The 27,708-nt window shown below is 41.1% G+C and overlaps 2 protein-coding genes across 2 annotated transcripts in view; one reads left to right on the top strand and one right to left on the bottom strand.

The window, feature by feature from the left end:
* The window catches only part of GUSB (glucuronidase beta), a 15,917-nt gene extending 11,678 nt beyond the window's left edge, over positions 1–4,239 (top strand). Inside the window, exons 11-13 of the mRNA XM_029945714.1 lie at positions 1,550–1,714; positions 2,211–2,376; positions 3,869–4,239. Of these exons, the coding sequence (XP_029801574.1) occupies positions 1,550–1,714; positions 2,211–2,376; positions 3,869–4,038 (501 nt within the window). The 3' untranslated portion in view covers positions 4,039–4,239. The remainder of the gene's footprint in view (positions 1–1,549; positions 1,715–2,210; positions 2,377–3,868) is intronic.
* A 3,300-nt stretch (positions 4,240–7,539) lies between these two features.
* On the bottom strand, positions 7,540–14,958 carry VKORC1L1 (vitamin K epoxide reductase complex subunit 1 like 1). Its single transcript, XM_029945713.1, has 3 exons — positions 14,891–14,958; positions 13,423–13,532; positions 7,540–9,866 (listed from the first exon to the last, which is right to left on the bottom strand). Exons 1-3 carry the CDS (start codon positions 14,956–14,958, stop codon positions 9,640–9,642), a joined length of 405 nt encoding a protein of 134 aa, XP_029801573.1. The 3' UTR covers positions 7,540–9,639.
* Positions 14,959–27,708: the final 12,750 nt, after the last annotated feature.

Here is a 27,708-nt window from a genome sequence, read left to right as displayed (position 1 = left end):
TTGGCTCCTGCTCTCTTGTGGGCGGTTCCTTGTGCCTGGAATGCTCCCGTTAGCCCCGCGGTCACTGACCACGGGACTCTGTGTTCAAGTCTCAGTTCAGACGCCCCCTCTTTGCCGAGGCTTACCCCGCCTGCCCCAGGCAGAGGAAACTGTTCCCTCTGCTTGGTCTGTCTCAGCATTTCTCACTGGGTGCCATGATCATTTCTTTGGCTTTCTCCTTGAGCAGACGAGGCTCCGAGAGAGAGACTGAATCCTATTTATCACTGCTTCCCAAGCCCTCCCGCACTCGGTGGGTGTCAATATTTGTTAAGGAAATGAATGAAATCTTGGAGCAAGGTTTTTTATTGTTTATCTTTTATTTTTGAGAGAGCGCGTGAGTGTGGAGGGGCAGGGAGAGACAGACAAAGGACAGCGCTGACAGCAGAGAGCCCGATCCAGGGCTTGAACTCACAAACCATGAGACTATGCATGACCTGAGCCACAGTCAGACGCTGGACCAACAGAGCCACCCAGGCGTCCCAGAACAAGATTTAATCACTAGGTTTTTTTTCCTCCTCTTTTTTATTCATTTCCTTACCAAAAATACGATGCTTTATCTTGTGGGGATTTTTTATTTTAATGTAGGTTCTTGAGCCATAGCCAGCCCCTCATCCCTACCTAACTGTGTTACTTTCCCGTCACAAGGACCATGTTCTTTGACATGATTTAAAAAAAAAATTTTTTTTAATGTTTGTTTGAGAGAAAGAGTGTGAGTGGGTAGGGGACGGAGAGAGAAGGACACACTGACTCTGAGGCAGGCTCCAGGCTGTCAGCACAGAGCCCGACACGGGACTGGAACCCATGAACCATGATCCAACCTGAGCCAAAGTTGGATGCTTAACTGAGCCGCCCAGGTGCCCAACACACCTTTCTTAGGATGCTTGGCCTTGGTATGCTGAGCAGCTACTTCTGTGCGCTGTGTTATTCTGCTCATACCTTTAAATTCATCTTGCTTACACAGAATGCCACCTTACAAACTGGTAAAGTAGGGGAAAATAGCTTATGAAGATAATATGTACATCCATTTTTGAAAAGGTAACTAACTCTGGATGTTTAAGAAACTCAGTCTAGATCTAGTGCTGATAGGACTCCTTGCAGTGATGGAACGTTTCTGCATTGTCCAAAAGGGTAGCCACTGGCCACATGTGACTGCTGAGGACTTGAAATGTGACTAGTTACGACTGAGTTGATTTAAATTCAGTTTGAAGCATTAGAAAATGCAGGATTGTCTCCATTAAAACGAAGTAAGAAAATCTACATATTGCTCTGCCCTCATTCAACTTTGGAGCTGGACAAAACCTGGCTCATTCGGACCGTCATCTTAGGCAGCAGCGCCGTCCTTCTCTTTGGAAAAGAGCCAAGGCCTGCGGGCTTTGTTCGCTTGTAAAGTGACTGAGATGCTCTCTCCTTGACCGGTTAAGATTTGACTGCCCCCGCACTTGCCATGGGATGAGCATGGAGACTGTTCCAAGAGCCTCTACGAGATCATTACCTTCATGCTCTGCACCAGGGGCTGAGCGAGTCCAGAGCTGTGGCCTCCGCCTTCGTCAGGACCCTTCCCGCCTGTCGGGTCCTGGACCTCCCTCGCCTCCGGGAGCTCTGCGTGGCCCTTCTCAGCCCCAGCTCTGGCTCTGCGCGCTCCCGCGTTGCGCTTACAGCTGGAGTCTTTGTCAGAGTAGACAGCCTGCAGGGGCAGGGACACGTCCCTTTCTTGCCGATCACTTGGTCACCAAAGCCCCCATCCATACTAAGTGATTATTTGTCGAATGGACGGATGTGCTACGTAGCAGCCGCTCACCCAGACCAGCTACAGAGGGATGGGAAGGGAGTTCTGTGAGCCACACTCTTCCTCAAATCATGCCCGGGCAGCTCCCTAGAACTTGAGTTTTACATTTATTACCTGAAGACTCCTTCTTACTTCCAGTGTAGCTCCGCCTTCAGGCTGCACCAGTGAACGGAGACGGAAGAGTAGGATAAATACCGAATTCTGTTTATAAATAAAGCAGTTACTAAGGTTCCCTAATCTCTCTCCTTCACTCCGGGCTACGTCACACGCTGGCTGTGTCTCCACCCGCACCGGCGATCCTGCAGTCACTCCGGCCGCTGTGGAGATGGAGATTTTGGTCGCTGTCACATGGATCTTTATTTTTATCTGACGTTTGCAATTCTGCTTCTTAACTTCTCTCTGCCTTGAATTCCAGGACCCACCTCTGATGTTCAGTGAGGAATACCAGAAAGGTGTGCTGGAGCAGTATCATTTGGTTCTGGACCAAAAACGCAAAGAATACGTGGTTGGCGAGCTCATCTGGAATTTTGCCGACTTTATGACTAACCAGTGTAAGTGGCAGTTGGGTTTATAGAATGTGCCGCTTCTCATTCTTTTCAGGTTGCCGTTTAGGTCAGGACATTTGTAAGAGCAGTGGAAACGAGGGGGAAAGCTCTAATCCATGGAGGCTACGTGAGGATTTCCTAGGAAAGGTGACTTGTGTTGGGCAAGCAGCAATCACCTGCCTACTTCCCGAATCCATTTTATGGTAAAAAAGCAAATGGAGGATGTATTATCTTGAAGCAAAAATGACCAGCTTGCCTTTGTTTCACAACAGTGTGTAGAAAAAGCGGACCTGGCTTTGGAGTCCCGGGTGGGACCCACTTAATACTCCAGGGCACGTACCCAGCCTGGGAAGCCTGGGATGTTCTGCTGTGTTTTCTATCGCTCGCTTGGAAAGGCAGGTTTACCAAGTGCAAGTGTCACAGTGTTTGGGGTGTGGGAGGGTCTGAAAGTCTTCAGAGAGCCCCCCGTCTGCTTTCTTCAGTAGGGAGCCCTGGGGCCATCCTGTGTCCCATTTCCTACTGTGCCTTTAGGTGTTCTGGTAAGCTTAGCACCGCGATTTGGGGAGGCAGGGAAGCATCTGGTAGTGGGAACTACAGAACTTATTACCCACAGGGAAAGAAAGACAAGACAAGTCTTTGGAAGGTTAAAGTTTAATTAAAAATTAGAATGGAAAGAGGGAGGTAGAGGAAAAAGAACGAGAACTCGAGCCTCTGTTCTGTTTGGAAAACGAGATCGACGGCTCCAGGAGTCTGGTTTCGTGACTGGGTGCCCTGGCTCCGTGTAGAAAGAAGTCAGCTGTGTCACCATGGACGGACGATCTAGCCCGTTGATAAGCCTGCACTCGGGGCTGAGCCACCTGGCCGCGCGATGTAGGAAGTCACGTGATCACGTGATAAAGCGCCTGGCATTGGCTTATCGTGGAGAGACCTTCCTACTCGACAGCGGCTGTGGTTTCACCTGAGGTAGAAGGGTGGGCTGGGAGCCGGGGGCAGCTTTGCTTCCTGCCCAGCTTCAGCTGCTGCAGGGCGGCCGGCCACGGCAGGGAGCAGCCAGCCGGCGGGGCGGCGGGGCCAGCGCTGGCATCCGCTGGATCCCAGCGAGGCACCGCACCCCTGCCTCGTCAGGACTGCAGCTCCCACTAGGAGAGCCGTCGCTTCAGAAGAGCCCAGGCCTTTCACAGGGTGACTGTGTGTCAGTCCACATTCCCCTTACCGGGCAGCTGGGTGCTCATGTTTCAAGCCTTATTTTGTAGATAAAGGAAAACCTAAAATTATTTTCCTTTTAAGAGATAACAACAACAACAACAAAAATAACATACCAGTGAGCTAAGGTGTTTAGGGTTAAATCTTTACCCTTATATTAAGTGGCCACTTCAGACCAAGCAGTCCTAAACTTTATATAAAGGGACATTTCTCTTTCATGCCCAGCTTCGCTCCAGGTTGGTTCCCATTTGGCCCATCGGAAGTCATCTGAAATGCCTTTTTGCCTTGTTTTTAGCACCGCAGAGAGTAATGGGGAACAAAAAGGGGATCTTCACACGTCAGAGACAACCAAAAGGGGCGGCGTTCCTTTTGCGAGAGAGATACTGGAAACTTGCCAATGAAACCAGGTACGGCCGGCCAGCTTCGAAGTCACAGTGTTTGGAAAACAGCCCGTTTACTCTTTAAAGCAAGAACTCCCTCTGCTGACAGAGCAGATCACGGCCCCTCGTCCACAGGTAAGGGCCGGCTTCCATGGCGGTCCTCCACTGTGCACGGCAGACTGGGACATTTCCGGCCCGGAGCCTGTACTAATTTACCAGAAGGGAATGTTAGAGGTGAAAATAAAGGCTTTTGTAGTGTGGGAATAAAGACTTGTCTTAAAAGTGACCATCCATACATTCAATGATCTGTCTTGCTGGAAAGCACCTGAAGTTTTTAGGTGTTCGGCTGGTCTCACAACCTTACCTGTGTACAGACTCTTGCGTAAACCTGCTCCCACACTCGCCGCACGGCCAGAGCTGCTGGGTGCAGCCTGCACTTCCATAGGACGAGCCTGGCCGCCCTCGGGCCCCCAGGGCCTGTGCAGCAAACCAGGCGCGTGAGGAAGAGACAACGGCTGCTTCAGCTTCACAGATGAGCTCCGGTCCCAAGGGAGTTTACAGAAAGTGATGTTCCTGGAATAACGAACAAGGTCTGTACCAGTGTCCACAAAGTTAAGCTGACAAACGTAAGAAAGTAAGAGCTGAAGAATGTCTGAGCTCCGAGCTGACTAGTTCTTCCAGGCCTTCTTCCAACCTCAGCCATAGTCTAGTCTTGACAGAAATGGACAGAGGGGCATAAATGCCCACTGGTCCCATTTGATCTGACTCCACTGAAGGTGACGAGACCCTCTTAAAGAGGCCGGGCCTACAGGCAAGTAGGGCTTTGTACCTCTGGGTGATGCCACCTGCCTTGCTCCTAAAGGATGGCCTTTCCTTTTTCAAAAACTTTTTTAGCATTTATTTTTGAGAGAGCATGAGCAGGGCAGGGCAGAGATGGAGACAGAGAATCCGAAGCAAGCTCCAGGCACTGAGCTGTCAGCCCAGAGCCCAACGCGGGGCTCAAACCCATGCGAGATCATGACCTGAGCCGAAGTTGGCCACTTAACTGATTGAGCCGCCCAGGTGCCCCGAGGATGGTCTTTCCTTATGGAATCACACTGCCTCCTCTTCCACAGGCTCCATTAAGGCAAGTAAGGTACATTATGCCTAATATGTCAGTATCCGTCCTGGTTTAAAGCTCAGTGCTTTTGGGGTGCCTGGGTGGTTTTGGAAAAAGCCTCCCTTCGGTATCCAAATGGAGGACCGTGAAGCAATGCAGTTCATAATACAGAACTTGATTCAGTTCACTTGTGATTGATTCATATGTCTCAACACGTACCATTTTTTACCCTTTCCAAACTCCAGGAAAAGGTATAGTAAAGATAATTTAACCGTTAGTGGCCATCTTTAGACCACTTTTCAGAAATGCAGGTGGTGTTGGTTCAGATATTAAGTTAGGGATTGTAGGGGTTACAAGTTTCTTTTGTTAGCACTAAACTTATGTTCCTTGAAGGAATCAAGTTCTGTGTTCCATTAAATGTCAGGGAATAACACAGAACTCTTAACATTAAAAAAAATTACACACACACTTAAATGTTTTCCAAGTTAGGGGTGGTAAGGTCCATTTCCTAATTCCTAAAGTTCTAGAGAATGCATTTGTTGTAAAATACAATATGGCTGAACTGTATTTTAAACGGATTCATCTTCCTTGCAGACGTTACCTTTTTAGGAGACTTGAGCAGGACATTCGGGGGAGCAGAAGCAGAGCTGTGGGCAGGATCTGATCAGCACGTGCCATGTGCTTCAGAACTCTAAGCAGTAACTCCTTTCTCATTAATTCTTGACAACCATATACATCTTAAGCCCGCCCACATTCCCGTACTGGAATCTCTAAGACTTCTGCCTGTGTCTTCTCTAAGTTACATCTAATTTAAGGGAAAAGGAGTCACCTTAGGATACCTGTAGAAATGAAGTTACAGTATACGGCTTCAATAGTTCATAGGAAGACTGGGTTCATTGCAGCTTCTTGTTTGAAATGTAATACTGCAGTGTAAGAAGGATGGCCATACAGCTTCCACAGGTAACGTCTACATTTATTTTATACCAAAAAAGTTATGTGCAACAAATAAACATTCTTACATATTTACATTTGTTTTTACCAGTTAGCAAAACTGTGTCCTAAATCTCTGGTAAAGAATATTTCTGTCTATATTAAAGGGGAAGTCTGCCCAGTGAACTCCACTTTAAATGAATGTTTACTCCGGAGCCAGAAGCACTAGTAATAAATATTTTTGATGGGACATACTATACAGATCATACACCTAATACTTAGGCCATGCTTAATACAGTTTTATAACAAAACATTTCACCTTTTCTGGGCTAATTTGTAAAACCAAAAAAAACAACCAAGTGGCCTGGATTCCCACCCCTGCCCGTTTTGTTTGAATGAAGGGTTGTTCTCACACATTAGGAATCATTAGTGCTGCCTAAAATGTCTCAATAGAAATGTTCCACCAGGGCTTATATCTTGGGGGGAAATATATGAGGACAAAGGTTGCAGGGTAGGTGTTCCTTCCCAATAGGTTGCCAGTAACGGCAGTGAACTTCTTGTTGGCATTTGTCCGATACGAATTTTCAAGACAAGACCTGTCAGCATCGCTCATGTCAAGCAGTGGTTCTAATCTCTTGTGAAGTAACTGCTGAAGATTACTTGGTACTTTTGCTCATAATCTTAAAAATATAATGAAATACAAGCAAACAAAAGCCAACAAATAGGTTTAATTTCACTGTAGTCTTGGTCCTATATCCTAGCTAGTAGGGTCCAAAGATCTCTTGTACCAAATGACAGATCTTTGTATGAAAATAGTCAATGGTTTCAACATCTTTAGAAGAAAAAAAGAGAGGTGACATACATAAAGTAAAAGTAATTCCTGGCACACAGCTAGTTAAACCTGAGTTATTTCGCCAGTTCACCTTCATGGAAAGCACCTAGCTGCAATGCAAAACTGAATGAAATCCTCCAAACCACCCAGATTGCCTAGAATTTATCATCTAACCACAGCTTCTGTTTCTTCAAATGATAAGACTACCAAGTAAATAAGAGGCTTCATTTGTTACATACAACTTATTCCCAAAACCAAGCAGCACGGACTTACTTGGGGGGAGGGGGGGGACAAAACACAGAAATCCAATTCTCCCCCCACCCCCCACATTCTTCAATGTTGGTGGCTGGTAATGTTGCAGTGTTTTAAATATTTAGTCTAAAAGAGTCCTAACGATCCTCAAATTTTATAGCGTGGTGTCGTCTTGAAGTGGAAGAGAAGATGTAGAGGGGAGCCTAAATTCCTCCAGGGCAAAAAATAACCCAATACCCACTGGAGTCCTGTTACTTACACACTGGCATGACAATGCTGTTATTTCAGGCAGCACACCTTCATCACTCGGTGAGAGAGAAAAAAAAGATTAATTCTACTGGGCTTATAGGAATGTGGCAAAAAAATTCTGAACTGAAACAGTGGTGTTTTCCCCAAGGCCTAAGAAAGCAAAGGAAAACCCTGAAGGGTCTGGCTGAACATTTCTACATTTGATCATATGAGAGTCGAAGACATTTGCAAGAACGCAACATCAAGACAAGCTTTAACTATACTCTGCCGATTGATACAAAATATGATGAAAATCCATTTGAAATTGGGACACAAGGAACTTATTTAGCACAACCAGTGTTCTATATACCACAGAAGTCTTCTCTGTTAACCTTTTCCACTCGAGCCTGAAAGAATGAACCAGTAAACTGCTTGGTAGACCTGGAAGCTCTGCTAGAAGACGCCCTCCTTGTACACGGTCTTCAACATTACGACTTGTTTCTCCATAAACACCAGACATCCAATCAATGCTTTCTAGAGTTCTTTAACTAGAAACAAGAACAATACATACATAATAAAACAGGCATTGAAATATTCACATTCATGGGAAAACAGCCTTTAAATCTGAATTCAACTATTACAAAACTGGTTAAAACCCATTGAAAGTTCATTACAATTCAGATTTTATACCTGCCTTGGGCCAGAAAAAATACATTGCGTCAATTAGGACAGTTTGTTGGAAACTGCTGAACAGTTGCTGACTCTACACAGTACAGTTTACAGAGCAGAGCCTGTCCCCTCCCTTCAAAAAGGCGGCTTATCAAAGTACTTGGAAAGTTGCCGGTCTATTTTTAACATAATGATTAATCTAATTGGAAGCAAAAACATTGCTACTATTTCTCAATTTGGGAGCAAAATGATCATACAGAACCGCTCTATAGACTGATGCAGGTTTCTACTTCATGGTAAGAGGAAGGAAGGACACTTCTGCCCAAGTTCAACACACAAAATATTTGGTTTGAGATTTAAGACAGAAGGCACTTTTAACATTCTGATAGAAGGTGTTAGCCATAGAAACATACTGTCACAATTTCATCTGGGTTTATTCAACCACCTTTAAAACCTATGCGTTGCGTAGTTACTAGAAAGAGTAGTGACACCATTAGCGTATTTCACCTTCAGATATTTCTACCTGTACTACTCTCAATTAAGCAAACTGAGCAGCGTGTCAGCCCTAAAATTTACAAACCTAATATTGACTCTAGAACAACTGGAAACTAGACATCCAATTAGTACAGAATGAAACAGGAAATACTATGGAGCTACCCAAGAGCAATCCTACTCTGGAGCAACTGGGCTTATACCTGGTTATTTCAAGGTCCTAATACTGTTTGGTCGACTGGCACCGATGTTAAGGAAAAATACCTTCATGAAAATTCAACTGCTGTAAGAGACTTTTACCTAAAAATGCCATATTAATATTTCCAGCTTTTATCCTAAGAAATCTATCCATTTCCCCATTTTTCGTGTCCTGAAGGCCTAGGACATGAAGGTCTGGTCATATGATTCATTTGGTAAGGTTATAATCGATCCAGTTTTATGACTAGACACAGGCTTGACTTGAATGTCCAAATTTAGTTTCTTCCTTTCCGAGGAAGGAGATGAAAGGGAACCAACTATTTTTGCTGTCAGTGCTGGACGCACAGCTGTCAGTACTTTTCTCAAGATGCGCTGTACGGACTTTCTATTTTCACTATTTCTTCAGTCAACGTTGGGCTGACAATTCTTCATCGCTACACTTCAACTAAACTGCACAGTAAGTTCTGCAGGGATGGATCCAATATTTCTACCTTTATTTACAAATATCACATAAATGGATTCTAGTTGAATCTACATGTTTAAATCCATCGGCTAAAAACATTACATATTGTAAACATGGCAATATTTAATACAGTATCTATTCTAAAATATTTTCATGTCATGATCACATTTGTTATACCTGAAATTGAATTTATACACATTAGAGAATTACTAGCAATGGTTGCTCACTTTACAATCAAGGGCAGAGGGCTAGGGCTACATTTTATTATTTCAGAAACATCTTCAAAGTAAAGTTAAAGCTTGTCTTTGATTGGCTCGGCATATCCTTTTTTTGTATCCATATTTAAAATGAAGATTGACACAAAAAGCTAGGGCCCCTTCTAATTTATAGGATCTTAAAAAATCAGTTTAAGATTCTTAGGGAAACTGTCTGTTGTGAAGAATTAAAAAAAAAAAAACCTGCTGCAAAATAAACTTAATGGAAAAGGGGACTTCAGGCCGTCAGTCCGCAGCTGGTCAGGCTGTCAGTCCTGCTTAGGCTGCAGCTGCCGTTTCCAGGCCTCGTTCAAATAAACTAGTCGTTTGTAGTTGATGATAAGAAGAATGAAGTTCAGCACATATGTGATGACGCAGATGATGCAAAACTCCTTCAGCACAAAGTACAGAATGTAGGCCAGGTACAATGACCCCACCACAGACACGATGGAGGACGTCATGAGGATTAAAGCTGCGACTGCACTTGCCGTCATGCCTGCAAGAGAGAGACACGTGGCTCGGTCAGGCCTTGACAACGGAGAGAAAGTTTCAGAGTTCAAAGCTAGCGTTACGTGATTTGCTGCAGTGCTGGAACACTGATTTTACTGCAAAACGCTCCGGAATCTGAGAGCAGCAGCTACTCATCTACTTTGTTAAGATTATGCAGGTTGACTTTGGCGCACAGAATACCAGTTTTATAGCTGCAGTGTTTTTGGTTTGTCAGTCTTCTAGGTGAAATATTACTTCTCCCATAAACTAGCTTTAGTTCTAAGTCATGCAAAGAAAATATGCAGTCTTGTAATCACATTATGCAGTGACGTGTAAAATTGACACTTTGACACCTCTGTAAAGTTGACCGCCTCATCCCTCCTGATGGATAAAGGAACGTGAGGACCACAACCATCTCTCCCAAGCAGGGCACATTTCCCCTGGCCTTTTCACTGGAGGCTCCCCATCTGTGAGAAGTAAAATTTGCTTTCTACATTTAGACCAAATTTATCAAAAATCCATAATGGGAGATGATTATACCAATATGTTGCTGAAGAAGGAAAAAAATTGTAAAAATTTCAGAAAGGGCTCAACCTGGAAGATAACAGCCAGTTGGCCACATGTGGGTCAAACCCGATCAAGAAAAAAGGCAGTGATGTGCACTAAACCAGGGCGCTCTCGGTGCCCTCTATCCTTCGCATGGATTGTTTTGTAATTTCCGGTAGGCAACAGTTGTGAGAACGTATGTGCTTATTCTCAAGGGCAGAGGAGTTAGAGCATTGAACTACCCTCCTCACCAACAACTAACGGACAAGGAAAACACAAATAGGAAAAAATAATTGGTGGTAGGAGGTTTGAAGAAGTTAATTAAGGAGCTGTTGAATGAGCAGCTGCCTGCAGGCTACAGCATCAGGACCTGCCTTGCCCACAGGACTGGTCAGGACTCAAGTACGGCCTCTCATAAAGCTCTTCAAGACTAAGATACTGCTGGATTGCTTACAGGCAGGGACCAGCCCATCTCACTGGCCACCTGGTTTTGGAAATGAAGACTTCCTGGAACCCAGCCACGCTCCCTCATTCATGTAACATCTGCGGAAGAGTGGAGGGGCGGTGGCAGCCAGCACATAAATGGTTTTCTGTCTGGCCCTTTACCTAAAAAGTTTGTAACCTCATCTATGCTAAAGGTCTAAAACTCCAAAAGTTAATGCTGCCACGTTAACTTTAAAAAGATAGTTTCCAAATGATGTGAGCTGTTATTTACTTTCTCCATGTCATTGTTTTCCTTGAGATTTTTTTTACCTAATCATTTTTACCTCCTAATACTGATGTGTGGATTAAAAGGGCTAATCGATGGGGCTCCTGGGTGGCTCAACTGGTAAAGAGTGCAACTCTTGATCTCCGGGTTGTGAGTTCAAGCCCCCCTTGGGCTTAGAGCTCACTTAAAAAAATAAAAGAATAAAAAGATTTAGAAAAAGATAAATAAGAGAGCTAAAAGCTATAAAGCGCTTCGAGTGCTCCGTAAATACTGGCTATTGGTTAAGTACTGCTGTACCAAACCTGTCCTAATGTAATGTAATGTAGCCGGTGGCCTGGGATACAATTGCCAGTGGAATTTACAATGTGGTGTAACTCTAAATAAATGACAGTACTATCAAGCAATGGAATGTTTTACAGCTGTAAAGAAAGATGAAGACACTTAGCGGACTGCTATGGAAATACGACGACAATGTATTAGTCAAGCAAACAAGAAAACAGTATATAGAACAGTATGTATAGCATTTGCCGTTTATATTTTAAAAAGCAGGAAAATTAAGATGATCTATTTGTATTTTCTTGGGTATGCCTAAAGAAACTGCAGCAACAACAAACATACAGCTGGGGATGAAAGGAAGTGGGCGGAGGGGGACGGGGTGAGGGGGGCAGGACTTTCGCTGGACAGCATTTTATTTATTTTTACTTTTGAACTTGTGAATGTATTACCAATAGAAAAATTAAATTTAAAATGCTGCCTCTCAAATAACTTAGAAGAGAGTGAAAATGACGTGCTTTAGAAAACTGTGTTAGATGAGTTCACATGTGCCTTCACTCTGCCTCCAGACATTAAAATGCATGTGAATGCACAAAATGTGAACAGAAAAAATACATAGGATACACATGATTTAAAAATATATAAGAAAGTTCACAAATCAAATATTATAAATAGAAATTTGTTCCATCCCTATCTACAAAAATTAACATAGTCAAAAGCATTTCTTGGGCTATTTTAATTCTGGCTTATATTTCTTCTTTAGAAATCCAAACAGAACAAATAAATGGAATAAAAAAATAAAAATTTCACTCCTGGCCTCCAACCACCAGACCCTTTTCTATGCATTTACATGCATATATATAACATAAACATATCTATTATACAAGTTGCTTTTTTCACAAATCTATGTCTTGATCTTTCCAGATATACATGTAGACCTACTTTTCCCTTTAATGGCTTTATATTATTTTCTAGTATGGAGGTAATGTAATTAATTCAGCCATTATGCTTGAATGCTTCCAATATTTTGCTATTTTAAACTGTAGTGTTATGAATATCCTGTATTTTTATATTTCTACTGGATATGAACAGGGCAAACCTGATAAGGAATATTTAGGAAACCTTAGATTCACAATTTGCCTCCTTACGAATCAACTTCAGCTAGACAGAAGAGCACAAAAGAGCTGGCAGATAACAGGGTGGAATATTAACAATAAAACCAAAGACAAAAATGGATGGATTTAATTCTAAAAGCATAAAACACTTCGTACGATCAAAATTCACCAAACCAACATAGATAGGATAAAGAATGGGTAAAATGTTTCTAACAAATATGAAAACAGACTATTATCAGGATCCCCAAAATAAAAGTGACAATGTAAGAAAAAGTATAATAATGGCTATAATTGGTTAACTATTGAATTAGAAATTTAAACATTAAAAAAAAAATCTGTGTTTTGACTCATTCATCCCATGTTTGGAAACTGATTTTGCAGAACTAATTCAAAGAGGGAGGTGTGTGTGAAGGGGACCTTAGACAATGTTGATCACCACCATGTTACTGAGCATAAAAAAAATCAAAACCTTGATATCAACAACAAAAAACTGAAGAGGAGAAACAACATAAGGGTTCACATAAAATTAAGTACAAAGAACACAAAGAATGGGGAGAGCGGAGGTGTAAAGGTAACGGAATTATGTATGTTGCATAGTACTTTTAAGTAACTGCACAGTACATAAAACAGTAAGAAAAGTTTCCAGGGAAGCCTGCAGTAATAAGTTCCCTGATTGGGACTGGGTTTTCTGGGCGCTGTGGGATGTTGCATCCTTGATTAAACGCCAACAGATACCAAGGTCAGCATTAGCATCATCAAAATCTTAGTGAACCAAATTTTCACAACAGAAAAATGTGCTGCAAACTAGTGGTTCTATCATTAACATGCTTTTATTTACTACAAAGACATTTCAGGGAAAAGACACAAAGTACTAAATGGAATACAACAAAACAAACATTTTTGGATTGCTGTATACTTACCAAGTAATAATTGTAGTATATAAAATATAAGTCCAAAGACACTGTTTGGCTGGTTTAATACACCATCCTTTCCAAAAATGGAACCCAAAAGACCAAATCCTCGACCCCATCTGTAAAATAAGGAAAACCAATAACCCTATTTTGAGGCTTCCTACTTTTTAAAATATAAAATTACCTGAGAATGCCACGCCCATAGACCCATCTGAATCTCTAACTTGCCTATGTCTATATTCTCTCATGCAAAAGGTAGGACAAAGTACTCTTTTTCCTTTTAAATATTTTGGGAGAAAGCACACATGCACGTGAACAGGCAAGGACAGAGAGAGAAGGATCCCAAGCAGCCTCCGCACAGAGTCCAGCACGGGGCTCAAACTCTCAAACTGCGAGAGCATGACCTGAGCCAAAGTCGGACGCTTAACTGTCTGAGCCCCCCGCTCCCCCAGAGTACTCTTTCTCTGATGGCACTGGAATTTGCAGAGGAAGGGTTCTCTCAATTTAAGCCAGAGTCTTCTAGCAGCAGCAGCAGCACTGACATTTTGGGCTAAATTCTTTACAGTCGGGGGCTGTTCAGTGCATGACACGGTATTTAGCTCTACCCACTAGATGCTGGTAGTACTCCCCACCAGTTGTGACAACCAAAGATGTCTTCAGCCATTGCCAAACGTTCCTGGAACGGGGTGAAGGGGCAAAACCACCCCCATTGAAAGCCACTGACTTAACCTGCCCTATTTCTTCATTCAAAGTTTGTAGATTGCAATGTTGCTTCCTGACAAATTTCACCAGGATATGCAATAGAAAACGTATCTTGGGAACATATCTTTATATGCAGAATAGCAGAAACTACCGCAAGAGTAAAAAATTGATACACTATTTGTTCCATCAGTTTTTATTTGCAGTTTAACCTTAAGTTTTGCATTTAACTCACATTTTCAGAACCATTATCCTTTTTTAAAAAAAGATTATTCCTGATCCAATAAAATTTGATTCAAATATCAAACTAACATTTACTTTGGATGAAAACCTTTGAAGATAACTTTAACTGTGAGCGCGCTTTTTAAAATACCAGAAAGAAAACACTAGTCATGGTTTTAAGTCCATAGCAAAGTGCTTAAAAAACCTAAACTTTGGTTTGGAAAACAAACTACCTGAAGACAAGGATAAATAAGTGATTCTTTGTCACAATGTTTTACATTTTTTTAGTGTTATTTTTGAGAGAGAGACAGAAACCGAGACCGAGATGCAGTATGAGTGGGGGAGGAGCAGGAGAGGGACACACAGAATCCAAAGCAGGCTCCAGGCTCTGAGCTGTCAGCACACGACAAGAACTCATGAACCGCAAGATCATGACCTGATCCAACGTCAGACACTTAACCTACTGAGCCAACCAGGCGCTCCGTCACACTATTTTAAAAACAGATTTTTTTCACAAGTGAGAGCTCTGATTTTAATTGTACAGAGTTAGTTATACACTTTGAAGAACACAAAATAATCCCCACATTCATGTATTCTTCCGCACATCAAATACTCCTCGCGCATGTTCTAGGTGCAGATAACGGGTCAGGGGCTGGAATCCAGGAGAGAATGAGGCAGAAGGGGCGGCGCCCTTGTGGAACTCTTCTTCCATTTAGGGAGGAGAAGTAGTGAACAGGTGAACAAATGACAAAGTTACCTTCAGAAATGGATGAAACTATTAACAGATGTGTGGGAAAAGTGAGCGGGGAGATTATTCAAGACCAGAACTTCTCAAAATTTAAAAGTGCATATAATCACCTTGGGGTCTCATTAAAATGCAGGTTTTCCTTTAGCAGGTCTGTGTTAGGCCTAGGACTCTGCGTTTCCAAACAACTCCCAGCTCAGGCTTCTAGTCTGAGTCAGCACCACCCCACCACTCTAGCCGGAGAAGGGGTGGAGGGAGTTAGACGGGCAGAGATGGCCTTTTCCAGGAACTAAATTAAATCCTGAATGAATTAAATCCTGAATGATGAAAAGCAGCCAATCTCATGAAGAACAGCCAGGACAAAGGCCTTGAGGCAGGAACGGCGATGAGTGTGCTAAGGCCATCAAGGGTGACACAGTGATGAGGGAAGGATGGCAAGGGAACAAGGCAACCAATCATTTACATCATTTATGGCCTTGTTTGTAGGCCATGATGAAGCATTTGAATTTTATTCTGATTGTAATGGGAAGGCATTCAGTGGCTTTTAAATAGGAGAGTAATATAAGCTGATTTATGATCGCTCTTGACTACTGTGTAAAAAACAAACTGCAGGAGGGCAAGAGCAGACAGGAAGAAACTCTATCCAATCAACTTCGTAGGCCCGCTCATCTGAAGTAGGAATTCAAATGTAAATCACCACCTCTGGCAATGGACATAACTGGGCACACTGCCAGAATTATAACCGGCAAACAGAATTTTTATATATTCCAGACACTGGCCTCTAATTATTCACATAGGATCATGTCAACATTTTTCCTGAAAACAATGCAGAAACCCACAGAATATATTGGCTTATCAAAGTAATACATATAATACATATAGGTTTAAAAATCAAGGAAATCTGAAAGTCTTACAAAACAGACACCCCAGACTCCAGCCCTCTTCACACACAGTTCTGACCCTCAGAGGCAACCATTTTGGTATCTTTTAACCTTTTTTCCTGGTTTAATTCCACGTTTCTAATAATATGCTTACATGGCTATTTCTTGATTTCTGGATTCTAAATATCTTCTGATTTTCTAACATGGTAGACCAGAATGTTGCTTTAAAAAACCATTTTACTGTGGAAAGCTTTACACGTACAGACACTAAGTTAACAGTACCTCTACTAACCTCACGTACCTATTCACCCAGCTTCGAAATGATACCTCTTTTGTTTCATTTCCACCTCTACCCATACACCACTCGATGATGATTTTCCACCATTTTTTTATGTTAATGCACAAATCATAACTTTCCTATAATTTTGATGAATGGAACCACCTGGCTAATCCTGGATACATCTGAGTAGTCCTGGTATATTAATTCTGGAATACTTATTAATAGTGTGAAAGGAGAATTTAAGTCCTTTCAATAAACCAATCAACCAAACATTCCAACACCAGAGAGTGTTTCCATCTCCCCAGTTAAATTCTGTGAGTTCCTTCCTGTGGATCCACACTCCTCTTTACCACAAGCAATAAGCACCTATCTCGGCTTGTAGGACTCTAACCTCGAAACCAAAGCTCGATCTCTGGTCTTCCTGGTCACAGTGCTTTGCCCTCTCCTTACGTCACATTAAGTTATTAAGTACAATTACCATTCCAGCATTTTCAACCAAACAGAACAATCACGTAACTACTTGATGAATATAATAAAGTTTAATAAACTTTTGATGAACTTGATGGAGTGTTAGCAAGTCACAACGCACAAAGTAGACTGACATCACATACGATTATTTTCTTTGGAAAGGTCAATAAGAACAGATTTTCATAAATGACACTTAAAACTGCTAAGCGTAGTTGTGAGTAACTTAGAAAACTTTAAATACTGTAGTTTTCCTTCACTTCTAAAAGCTATAGAGAACTATATGAAATATATTTTATGTGCTAACTTTGTTCCTGGTTTTATTACAGTTTCTAACCATTTTCTCCCTGTTTATAATCACAATTCTATTATCTCACTTATCCCAGATCTGCCCCAAGTAATTTATGGAAGGAGGTGGGATATTAACCAATTGAGCAAAAAGAAAATGTTTTTTAAAAATGATTTTTGTTGGTCATTTAAATTTTTTAATGTTTATTTTTGAGTGAGAGAGAGAGAGAGAGAGAGAGACAGACAGACAGACAGACCAGAGCATGAACAAGGGAGGGACAGAGAGAGAGGGAGACAAAATCTGAAGCAAGCTCAGGTTCTGAGCTGTCAGCACAGAGCCTGAGGCAGGGCTCAAACTCACAGACTGCGAGACCATGACCTGAGCTGAAGTCAGACACTTAAGTGACTCAGCCACCCAGGCCCCTTGTTGGTCATTTTTTATTAAGTTTTTACTTTTAATCCCGGTGTAGTTAACATAGTGTTACATTAGTGTCAGGTGTACAATATACTGATTCAAGAACTCCACACGTCACCCAGTGCTCATCACAACTGTACTCTTAATCCCCATCACCTGGTTCAACCCCTTCCCCCCAACCCCCACCTTCCCTCTGGTAAACATCAGTTTGTTCTCTATAATAGTTAAGAGCCTGTTTCTTGGTCTTTTTCACTTCGTTCATTTTTGTTTCTTAAATTCCACATATGAGTGAAATCATACAATATTTGTCTTTCTCTGGCCTATTTCGCTTAGCATTACACTCTCTAGTTCCACTCATGTTGTTGCAAATGGCAATGTTTCATTTTTTATGGCTGAATAATATTCCATTACACACACACACACACACACACACACACACACACACACACCTTCCTTATCCATTCATCTATCGATGGATACTTGGGCTGCTTCCATATCTTGGTTATTGTAAATAACACTGCTATCAACACAGAGGTACATGTATCCCTTTGAACCACTGTTTTTGTATTCTTCGGGTAAAAACCCAGTAGTGCGGTTGCTGGGTTACAGAGCAGTTCTATTTTAAATTTTCTGAGGAACCTCCATACTGTTTTCCACAGTGGCTGCACGAGTTTACATTCCCACCAAGTGTGCAAGAGGGTTCCTTTTTCCCAACATCCTGGCCAAAAGTTGGTTCTTGTGGGGTTTTTTTTGTTTTAGCCATTCTGACAGCAGTTTCTCACTGTAGTTTTGATTTGCACTTCCCTGATGAGTGATATTGAGCATCTTTTAGTATGTCTGTGGGCCACCTGTATGTGTTCTTTGGAGAAATGTTTGTTCATGTCTTCTGTTCATTTTTAAAATTAGATTATTTGTTTCTTCGGTGTTGAGTTGTATAAATCCTTTATTTATTTTGGATACTAACCCTTTATCAGATATGTCATTTGCAAATATTTTCTCCCATTCCTTAAGTTGCCTTTTAGTTTTGTTTGCTGTTTCCTTTACTGGCAGAAGATTTTTATTTTGATGAAGACCTAATAGTTTATTTTTGCTTTTATTTATCTTACCTTAGGAGACCTATCTAGAAAAATGTTGCCACAGCTTAGGTCGGAAACATCACTGCCTGTGCTCTCTTCTAGAATTTTACGGTTTCAGGTCTCACATTTTGAGTTGACTTTTGTGTATGACGTAAGAAAGTGGTCCAGTTTCATTCTTTTGCATGTGGCTGTCCAGTTCTCCCAACACCATTGTCGAAGCACCTGCCTTTCCCCTGCTGTATATTCTTGCCTCCTTTGTCAAAGATTGACCATGTAATTGCGGGTTTATTTCTGTATCTTCTATTCTGTTCTATTGATCTATGTGTCTATTTTAATCCAGTACCATACTGTTTTGATCACTACAGCTTTGTAATGTAACTTAAAGTCTGGAATTGTGATACTTTCAGTTTTGTTTTTCTTTTTCAAGGTTGCTTTGGCTAATTGGGGTCTCTTTAAAAAAAATTTTTTAATGTTTATTTATTTGCGGAGCAGGAGAGAGAGAGAGAGAGAGGGAGGATCTGAAGTGGACTCTGTGCTAACAGCAGAGAGCCCAATGTGGGGCTCACACTCACAAACACGAAGATCATGACCTCAGCCAAAGTCAGGTGCTTTAACCAACTGAGCCACCTGGGTCAGACCCTGGGGTCTCCTAGGGTCCCATAAAAACTTTAGGATTATATTCACAAGTTTAAACTTCTGATAACTTTTATTTATTTGCTTATTTATATACTGGAAATCATTTGGTTTTTTTCTTTGGTATTTAAATTTTGTAATATGTGATGATTTTGCTTTTTACCATTATATTTTAACAATAGAATTTAATAAGAGCAATTGAAAAATTCTCTTTATACAACACAGATATAGATAACTGAGGTATATGTGTGTGTGTGTGTGTGTGTGTGTGTGTATAGTAAATTTAATCCCTAAGTTTCCACATGGAGAGATCTCCATTTCAGCAATGCTTCCTGCCTCTTGACCCATCTCTTCCCTTACCCCTTGCTAGGCTGGTAGCAAAAACTTGCTTGATTGATCAGTTAATAAGAAGGAACTGGGCATCTGGGCATCAGACCCTTCTGGATTCCTTCTTTGGGATCTATCTGAACAAAGCTGCATCCAAGACTAAACTTTTTTTTTTTTTAATTGGTAACACACACACACACACACACACACACACACTAAATTTACCATCTTAACCATTTTTAAGTTTACAGTTCAGGAATGTTAAATATGTTTGCACTGTTGTGAAACATCTCCAGAACCTTTTTATCTTGCAAAACTGAAACTCCGTATCTTAAACAACTCTGCTTTTCTCTTTCCTCCAAGCCCCTGGCAACCACCTTTTTATTTTGTTTCTATGAATTTGATTCTTACTTCAGATACCTCCTAGAAGTGAAATCCCACAGTGCCTAGCTTTATGTGACTGCTTGCTTCATTTAGTACAGGGCCTTCAAGGTTTATACATGTAGCATGTGACAAGATTTCTTTCCTTTTTAAACAAAAGGCTGACTAATATGCCATTTTATGTACATACTAAATTTTGTTTATCCATTCATCCACACATGGACACTGCGTTGCTTCCACCTGTTGCCATATAAATATATATATATTTTTTTTTTTTCTGGTGCTCGAAACAATCACAACTGCTCTGATAATTTTTCCCCTATTCCTCTGATAGAAACAAGCTCCCTTGACAGTGAAGTTTCAGGTACAGCCCAGGGTCCAAGCGAATGAAAGATGAGGTCCTTCACAAGAGCTAGCATATCCTTTCCTACCATTTTGTTGTGAGAGTTAACAGCATGGTTCACGGGAGGAAGATGGCCCCCAGTGAAGATTAAAAAAAAAAAGTATATCTCTCATTCTAAAATCACAGGTTATAATACATCATCAACTTAGTAACAATTTCTCAGAGAAAAAAATTACCATATAAATACCTACATTGATCCAGAGGTTAAAGTTAAAATGACACAACATCATAGAAACAAAGAAGTTAATGTCTGGATTTATAAAATCTTTGTCAAAGTTCCTTTTGAGGGAATGACCAGCTTATATCAGGAAAAACCTCATTCCCAGGCCACTGTGGACACTAGGTGTTGAATAAAAAACTTAGAATGTTTTCATGATGAAAAGTCTGTTGCTTCACGTTATCTCAAGAAACCCAAAGGGTCAAAAACTACTAAAAAGGAAAAATGGATCCTGAGAAACACACAACAGTGGGATAATCCTTGTATCAGCCCAGCATGGTATCTGGGAATACCATATGTGAAAAGAAAAATTTATGATTACTGCTATACACATTTCCAGGGAACGTGGTGGAAGACTTGTATTCTCATTTGGTAAGATTTGTTTTTGTTTGTATGATATTAGTTCTCTGATATCCTTCCCAGAGGCAAGCACTTTCAACTCATTTTAGTGGTTTCTTTGGTATTTACCCAGAAATTTCTTTTTATACAAATTCTTTATCATTTTCAGACAATCTATTCAGTGATGTGGCAGGCCACAGAAAAATACAGTCCATACCACGGTTTGGACTCTGGCTTTCATGACGTTGCTCAGTGTATGGTTCTCCACAATCTTTGTTTTACCGTTGTCTCCGTCACTCGGGCTTCGAGTGACTTCGGCGCTTCCTTACATCCTCAGCCAGCAAGATTCCGCCCGGTTCTTCCCTCCACCCCCGCGGTGAAGTCTTACAGTGACCATATTATTTACTTACGTAACATTTAACAACTCTTTTAACTTGGGCAGTATTTTAATTAGGATCATTACTTTCTTTTCATCATCTGGTTACATTTACACAGGTTTTGAATGGTCTACCCCATCCTCTGTTTTCCCATAACCCTATTATTTTTAAATGTACTTTTGATCAAAGCACCATTTACATATAAAAAACTACACATCGGTGGATAGTATAAAACTCGGTTTCCAGGAGTATTTATATACTTGCGCACCAGCACCTAGGTGAAGAATCAGCAGTACCAGTGCCTCGGAAGCTCTCCTAAGCTGCTCTTACAGCGTTAGTCCTTCTACCAGGAGAAAATCATTGTCCTGATATTTAAATATATACTATTACATTACATTAAATTATGATTTAAATATAGTAAATAATATATATCAAAAACAAAGCTGCAACTATCCCAACTTTTATCCTTGAGTTTCCATGTGAATTTATCAAAAGTGAACATTCCTAGATGCTACAGTTTAATCCTGTCTCCACTCCCATTTTATTTGATGTTAAGTCATTTTTAAGCAATAAATTCCTAGTCCTGGTATTTTTAAGGTTCAATTCCATAGGAAATGTGCTTTTTCAGGAACATATTATGTCAAATTCTATAAAAGCTATATTTCTTTTTGTGCACAAATTGCTTTTCTTGGAGTTAATAATTCACTCTTGTTTTGTTTTGTTTTCTTTCCCACCATCATTAATTTTCAAAAATCCTTCTGAGCAATATTAACCTTTTTTTGGGACACCTAACATGTTTTTTATTAAGTTTCTAAAAACTTATTTGGAAATATTTTCAAACTTGTAAGAAATCACAAAAATAAAAACAGAAAAAGAACACCCATATATTCTTCAGTTTCACCTATTTTTGTCATTTTACCCCATTTGCTTTATCATTTATTCCATCTCCTTCTCTCTCTACATGCGCGCAAGCAGGCGCGCGCGCGCGCACACACACACACACACACACACACACACACACACACACACGCAGTTATCCTAACTTCCAATCTCTTCCCTCCGTCAAATCTTCCTTTCTTAGATCTTCCTTTTGCCCTTGATTAATCACTTGTTTCAGTGAAACAATCTTTTAAGCAGCTTCCGTGAGAAAATATAGATTTAGAGGTAACATTTCTGAGATATTGAGAGTCTCAAAATATCCTTCTCTATCATCACAGTGGATTGGTAGTTTTGGGGGTAAATAATTATAAATTAAAAATGATTTTCCCTCAGGATTTTTAAAGCCATTGTCCTTAAAAAACCTGTTGCCATTCTGACCCTTAAATATGACCTGTTTTGGGGCGCCTGGGTGGCTCAGTTGGTTAAGCCTCCGGCTTCGGCTCAGGTCAGATCTCACGTTCGTGGGTTCGAGCCCCGCGTCAGGCTCTGTGCTGACAGCTCAGAGCCTGGAGCCTGCTTCCAGTTCTGTGTCTCCTTCTCTCTCTGCCCCTCCCCCTCTCATGCTCTGTCTCTCTCTGTATCAAAAAAAAAAAAAAAAAAAAGACCTGTTTTTGTTCCTTTATGAGACTTTAAAAGCTTTTTAATCATACTGATCTTAAAAAAATATTTTTTTGTTTATTTTTGATAGAGACCAAGTGCAAACAGGGCAGGGGCAGAGAGAAAAGGAGACAGAATCCTAAGCAGGCCCCAGGCTCTGTGTTGTCAGCCCCAGAGCCTGATGTGAGGCCTGAGCCAAAATCCAGAGTTGGACACTTAACCGAGTCACCAGGCACCCCTAACTCAACTGATTTAAAATTTCACAAAGAATATGCCTTAATATGTCTTTTTTCTTTTTAACTTTTTTTTTCAATGTTTTTTATTTATTTTTGAGAGACAGAGAGAGACAGAGCAAGCAGGGGAGGGTCAGAGAGAGAGGGAGATACAGAAGCAGGCTGCAGGCTCCAGGCTCTGAACTGTCAGCCCAGAGCCCGACGCGGGGCTCGAACCTACAAACTGTGAGATCATGACCTGAGCTTAACCAACCGACTGAGCCACCCAGGCGCCCCTTTATATAGGTCTTAAGTTATTTACTGTGAAGGGGCCCTGGCAGGCCCTCTGAATGCACCAATTCATGTTTTTCAATGCCAGAAAATTTTCACACATATCACCACTTAGCCAAATGTTGGACTTCTTAAACTGAACCTCTAGGGGTTTTTTACCCCTTTTTTCTATTTTCCATCTCTTTTTCCTTTTGCTCCATTTTCTTGGAGATTAACATGATGTAACTCTTGCAAGTCTTCTATTAAATTCATTTATTAAACTTATTGCTACCATGTTTAATTTCTAAGTGTTCTCTCCTATCCTATGATTATTTATTTACATAAATAGAATCTTACTTTGTTTAAGGATAGCACTTATTTCTTAGATCTAAGGAGATAAAATCATCAATGTTTATTGTAGGTTTCCTTCTGGCAGCTTCATTTAGTTTCTTCTAAGTTCCCTGGTGTCATCGCTCATATTGGAGACTTTTCTCAATTGTCTGAGGATCCTTAAAACTGTCAATTCACTTGTAAGACCAAAACGTTAAAAATATGAATGTCACTTCTAGCACTGAACAAAACAGAATCTGGCCACTCCAGCCTCTCTCTCTCCTCCCTACTGAATACAACGAAAAATTGAATAGACTACAGAAAACAATTACCTGAGGACCCTTAAAAGTAAAAATAGCCAGTGGATAGAGGAGAAAGGTCAAAACTTGAATAAAAACCAGATTCAGTGGAGTTTTCTAAGGGTTTGTTCCTCTTTTACTTTCTACTTTTGAACTTTCACATTTAATTTTTCTCTCCTGATCTTACCCAAAGGGAGCAAGAGAACTGTACCTCAAGCATGGTGGCCCAGGTACCTCAAACTCTGAGAGAAAAGCCTTTCTCTGCCTGGAAAAAAAATAAGAAAAGAGGCTCTGCGGTCTTAAGCGTGTGGGAGGAATCCTGAAAGTTCCTCTCATGGCTCTACCCCAAGGGTGAATGAAGTCAGTCGCACGGAACTGTGTGACAGTAAGGAGGGCTAAAACTCTCCGTGAGAGACCTGTGTGTTTAGCAAGAGGAGTCATGAGAGAGGCCCCTGGGAGCCAGAGATCGGGAAGCAAATTCCAGCAAGGAGCAAGTCAAGAAGAGACCCCTCATTCTGACTAGGAATTAACAAATGTTCCAGATTCATCCCTGAACTGCAGCACGGAACAGATCCAAAGAAGCATAGCAAAGTCTTTGAGAACAAAACTACTGTATAAACCACCACTCAAGCTGCGGACTAAGTACTGAGTGGGGCGTGAGACAGCAAACAACCAGACACTGACAGTACCACCTCCAGCGCGAGACACAGGACCCGTGGTCTTACTCTAACGGAGAGAACTGCCGAAACAGACATCAACAGCTCAGAAGATCTTTAACAGGCCCAAAGTGTAACAAAATAACATTCAGAGATTCAAAATACACACCCAAGTTATATAACATACAAAGAACCAAAGAAAAAAAGTGACTCTCAAGGAGAAAAAAATTAACAGATGTCAATCCTAAAATGACACAGATATTAACCAGTGTAAGATTTAAAACACTTACATCTATATTCCACAAGGTGAAGGTAACCAGAAATGACTGTAAAGGTAATTTCTCAGCAGACAAAGAATAACTAGAAAAGGTCTAACAATCATGTCACGGGGGTCTATAAGAGACTGAGGTGCACACACCCAAAGAAATACTGGTAACAACTCACAAACTTGGCCAAATGTAAACATTTATAGATCTGAAAACCTCGGTGCACCTGAAAGAGTTGATAAACTCACAAACATCATACCCAGACACATCGTAAACTACTAAAAACCAAAGATGGAGAGGAAAAAACTAAAAAATATCCACAGAAAAATGATATATTACCTTAATGGAACAAGAAGCCACGGAAGGCATTTTTTTAAAAGATTTTATTTTTAAGTAATCTCTACACCCCCCGTGGGCCTCGAATTGACAACCACCAGTTCAAGTCACAAGTGCCACCTACTGAGCCAGCCAGAAGCCCCTGACAACCAAAGCATCTGTAAAGTACTGAAACAAAAAGAACTATCAACCAAGAATTCTATATCCAGCAAGAATATGTTTCAGGAATCAAGGAGAATTAAAGCATTTCAGAAGCAAGAAACTAAAAGAACTTAGTAACCACACGCTTGTACTAAGAGAAATGCTAAAGGCAGTTCTTTACACTGAGAGACAATGATAAAAGAGGGAAACATGGAAACTTCAGAAATGAAAGAGGGGAGAACAGAAATGGTATATATCTGGGTAAACAGACTGTGTTCTTTAAAATATGAAAGACTGTTGAAAGCAAATGTTGTAACATTGTTGGGGCTAGGGTTCAACATATGTAGGTGAAACACCCATGAGGAGGATAAAGGTCCTTTATAGGTGTAAGGTTTCCATATTCTACTTGGTTATTAAATGCCAAATGTAAATAGAATATGAAAGGTTATGTATATAATATCTACAACCACTAAAAAATAATTCAACTAAAAAAATTCAGAGATATAAACAAAAAGCCTATTGTTAAGTTAAAATGAAACATAAAAACACCCAGATATCCAAAACAAGGTATGAAAATGGGGACTGGATGAGCAAAACAGAGAGGGTACAAACAGAAGAAAAAAAAGATAGACCTAAATCTAAACATATTAATAACTACATTAAAACTAAACAATCTGGGAGAAGAGGCAAGATGGTGGAGAAGCAGGGAGTTCCGTACTTCCCGCCTGCATCTCTCAAATAAAGAAGGGCTGAAGCCAAAGAGTTTGGGAGGAAAAGAGACAGAAAGAGTCCACTAAGAAGACAGCCTCATAGGTGCATGATTACGAACTGGGGAAGATAAAACCTGGCCGGGACATGGAGGCTCGGAGGGGAGGGAGCCCCCTCTGCGGAGAGACAAAGGGAAAAGAATGGCTGAAACTGCTCACGGAACTGTGTCTGGAGAAGAGAAAAACTTCAGCCCAGGACGGAGAGGGATCCTATCATCCCCTCTCTAACCACAGGGATACTATCTCTAACTGTGGAGCTTTCTGTGAGCTGGGTGCCCCTGTCCCAGAAATTCCATCGGCATCAGGAGACACTGCTCCCCTACTAGACCCCCGGCTAGGAAGCGCCCAGGCCTGAGGGATTACATTTCAGGCAGTATCATTACTGCACAGGGAGTAACAGCCGGAAGCAAGGCTGTGGACGGGACACAGAACTCAGCCTACCTTGGCTGCACCCACGGCACAGCGAGATCGGACCCAAAAGTGAGTTGCAATGCTTGGTTCGAGAAGGGACTGAGGAACTGCCATTTTTCTCCCCAAAACCACCAAGGTGGGGCCTCAGGAAGCGGCCTGTGGAACCAGCAGTAAACACAAGACCCACCTACACCAAACGACGCCCGTCCCTGCGGGGTAGCTGCTTTTTTTTTTTTTTTAAACCAGAGCTGGATAGATGCTGTGGAAACAGCCCCCCTCCCAAGATCACCACCGATCTATTGCCGTGATTAACTCTAGATCAATTCATGCTATTCATATATATTTTCCCTTATCTCATCTCTCCCCTCCACTGGACTGGTTATTCTGGTTATAGGTTTGCAAAAGTCATATTTAATCCATTCTCTTGATGCATAGTCTATGCCTCTGACATTACCTTCCTTTCTCTCTCTCGAAATATTCAGACTATATAGTGTCTCAGGGAAACATTATCTTCGTTTCTTTTTTTCTCCTCACCTCCTGCTCCATTCTCCTTTTTCTCAATCTGAATTAAGCATTTGCATCTATCTGCCTGGTCAATGTTCAATTTCTCTTTCTCCCCACCCCTGTCATTTCTCTCTTTGTATATATGCTCTTCCATTAGGTCTGCCTCCACCCTGCTCTTTATTTGTAGCTGGGATTTCTGGTTTTATGCTTTTAGCCTGCCCTTTGTCTTTTGTTGTTTTGGTTTTTGGTTTTTTTCCTTCCTTTTGGTTTGCTTGCTTGTTTGATTTGTTTGTGCATTTGTTCCCTGTTTGTCTGTTTTCCTTTCCAGGGTTACCTCAAGAAACAAGCCAAAGAATACATGGTGGAAAGTCCCAAATATCACTATGAGTAGGGAAATAAAATAACCAAAGGCACAACAAGAGAGACCAAGGGGCACCATTAAAAGAACACCTCCTGGACAGGCCCTGGACAGTCAATGAGCCTCCTTTAATATAGCAATACTCAGAGGTGCAGAGTGCATAACAAACTTTTAAAACTGACAAGAGACAGAAATCTAGCCAAAATGATGAAATGGAAGAACACTCCGTTAAAGAAATTCCAGGAAGAAGTGACCGCTAAAGATTTGGTCAAAATAGTTATAAGCAACATAACTGACCAAAAATATAGAACAATAGTCATAAAATTAATCTCTGGCCTTGAAAAGGGCATGGAAAACATCAGAGAAGCTATTGCTAACAAAGACTATAGACCTTAAAAATAGTTGTGATGAATTTTAATAAGCTATAAATGAGGTGCATAATAAAATGGAGATGGCCACTA

This window comes from Suricata suricatta, chromosome 8 (genome assembly GCF_006229205.1).
Source record: "Suricata suricatta isolate VVHF042 chromosome 8, meerkat_22Aug2017_6uvM2_HiC, whole genome shotgun sequence".
In the NCBI taxonomy this organism is placed as follows: domain Eukaryota; kingdom Metazoa; phylum Chordata; class Mammalia; order Carnivora; family Herpestidae; genus Suricata; species Suricata suricatta.
Note: the sequence above shows the minus strand (reverse complement) of the source record. Positions and strands in the feature narration are given on the sequence as shown.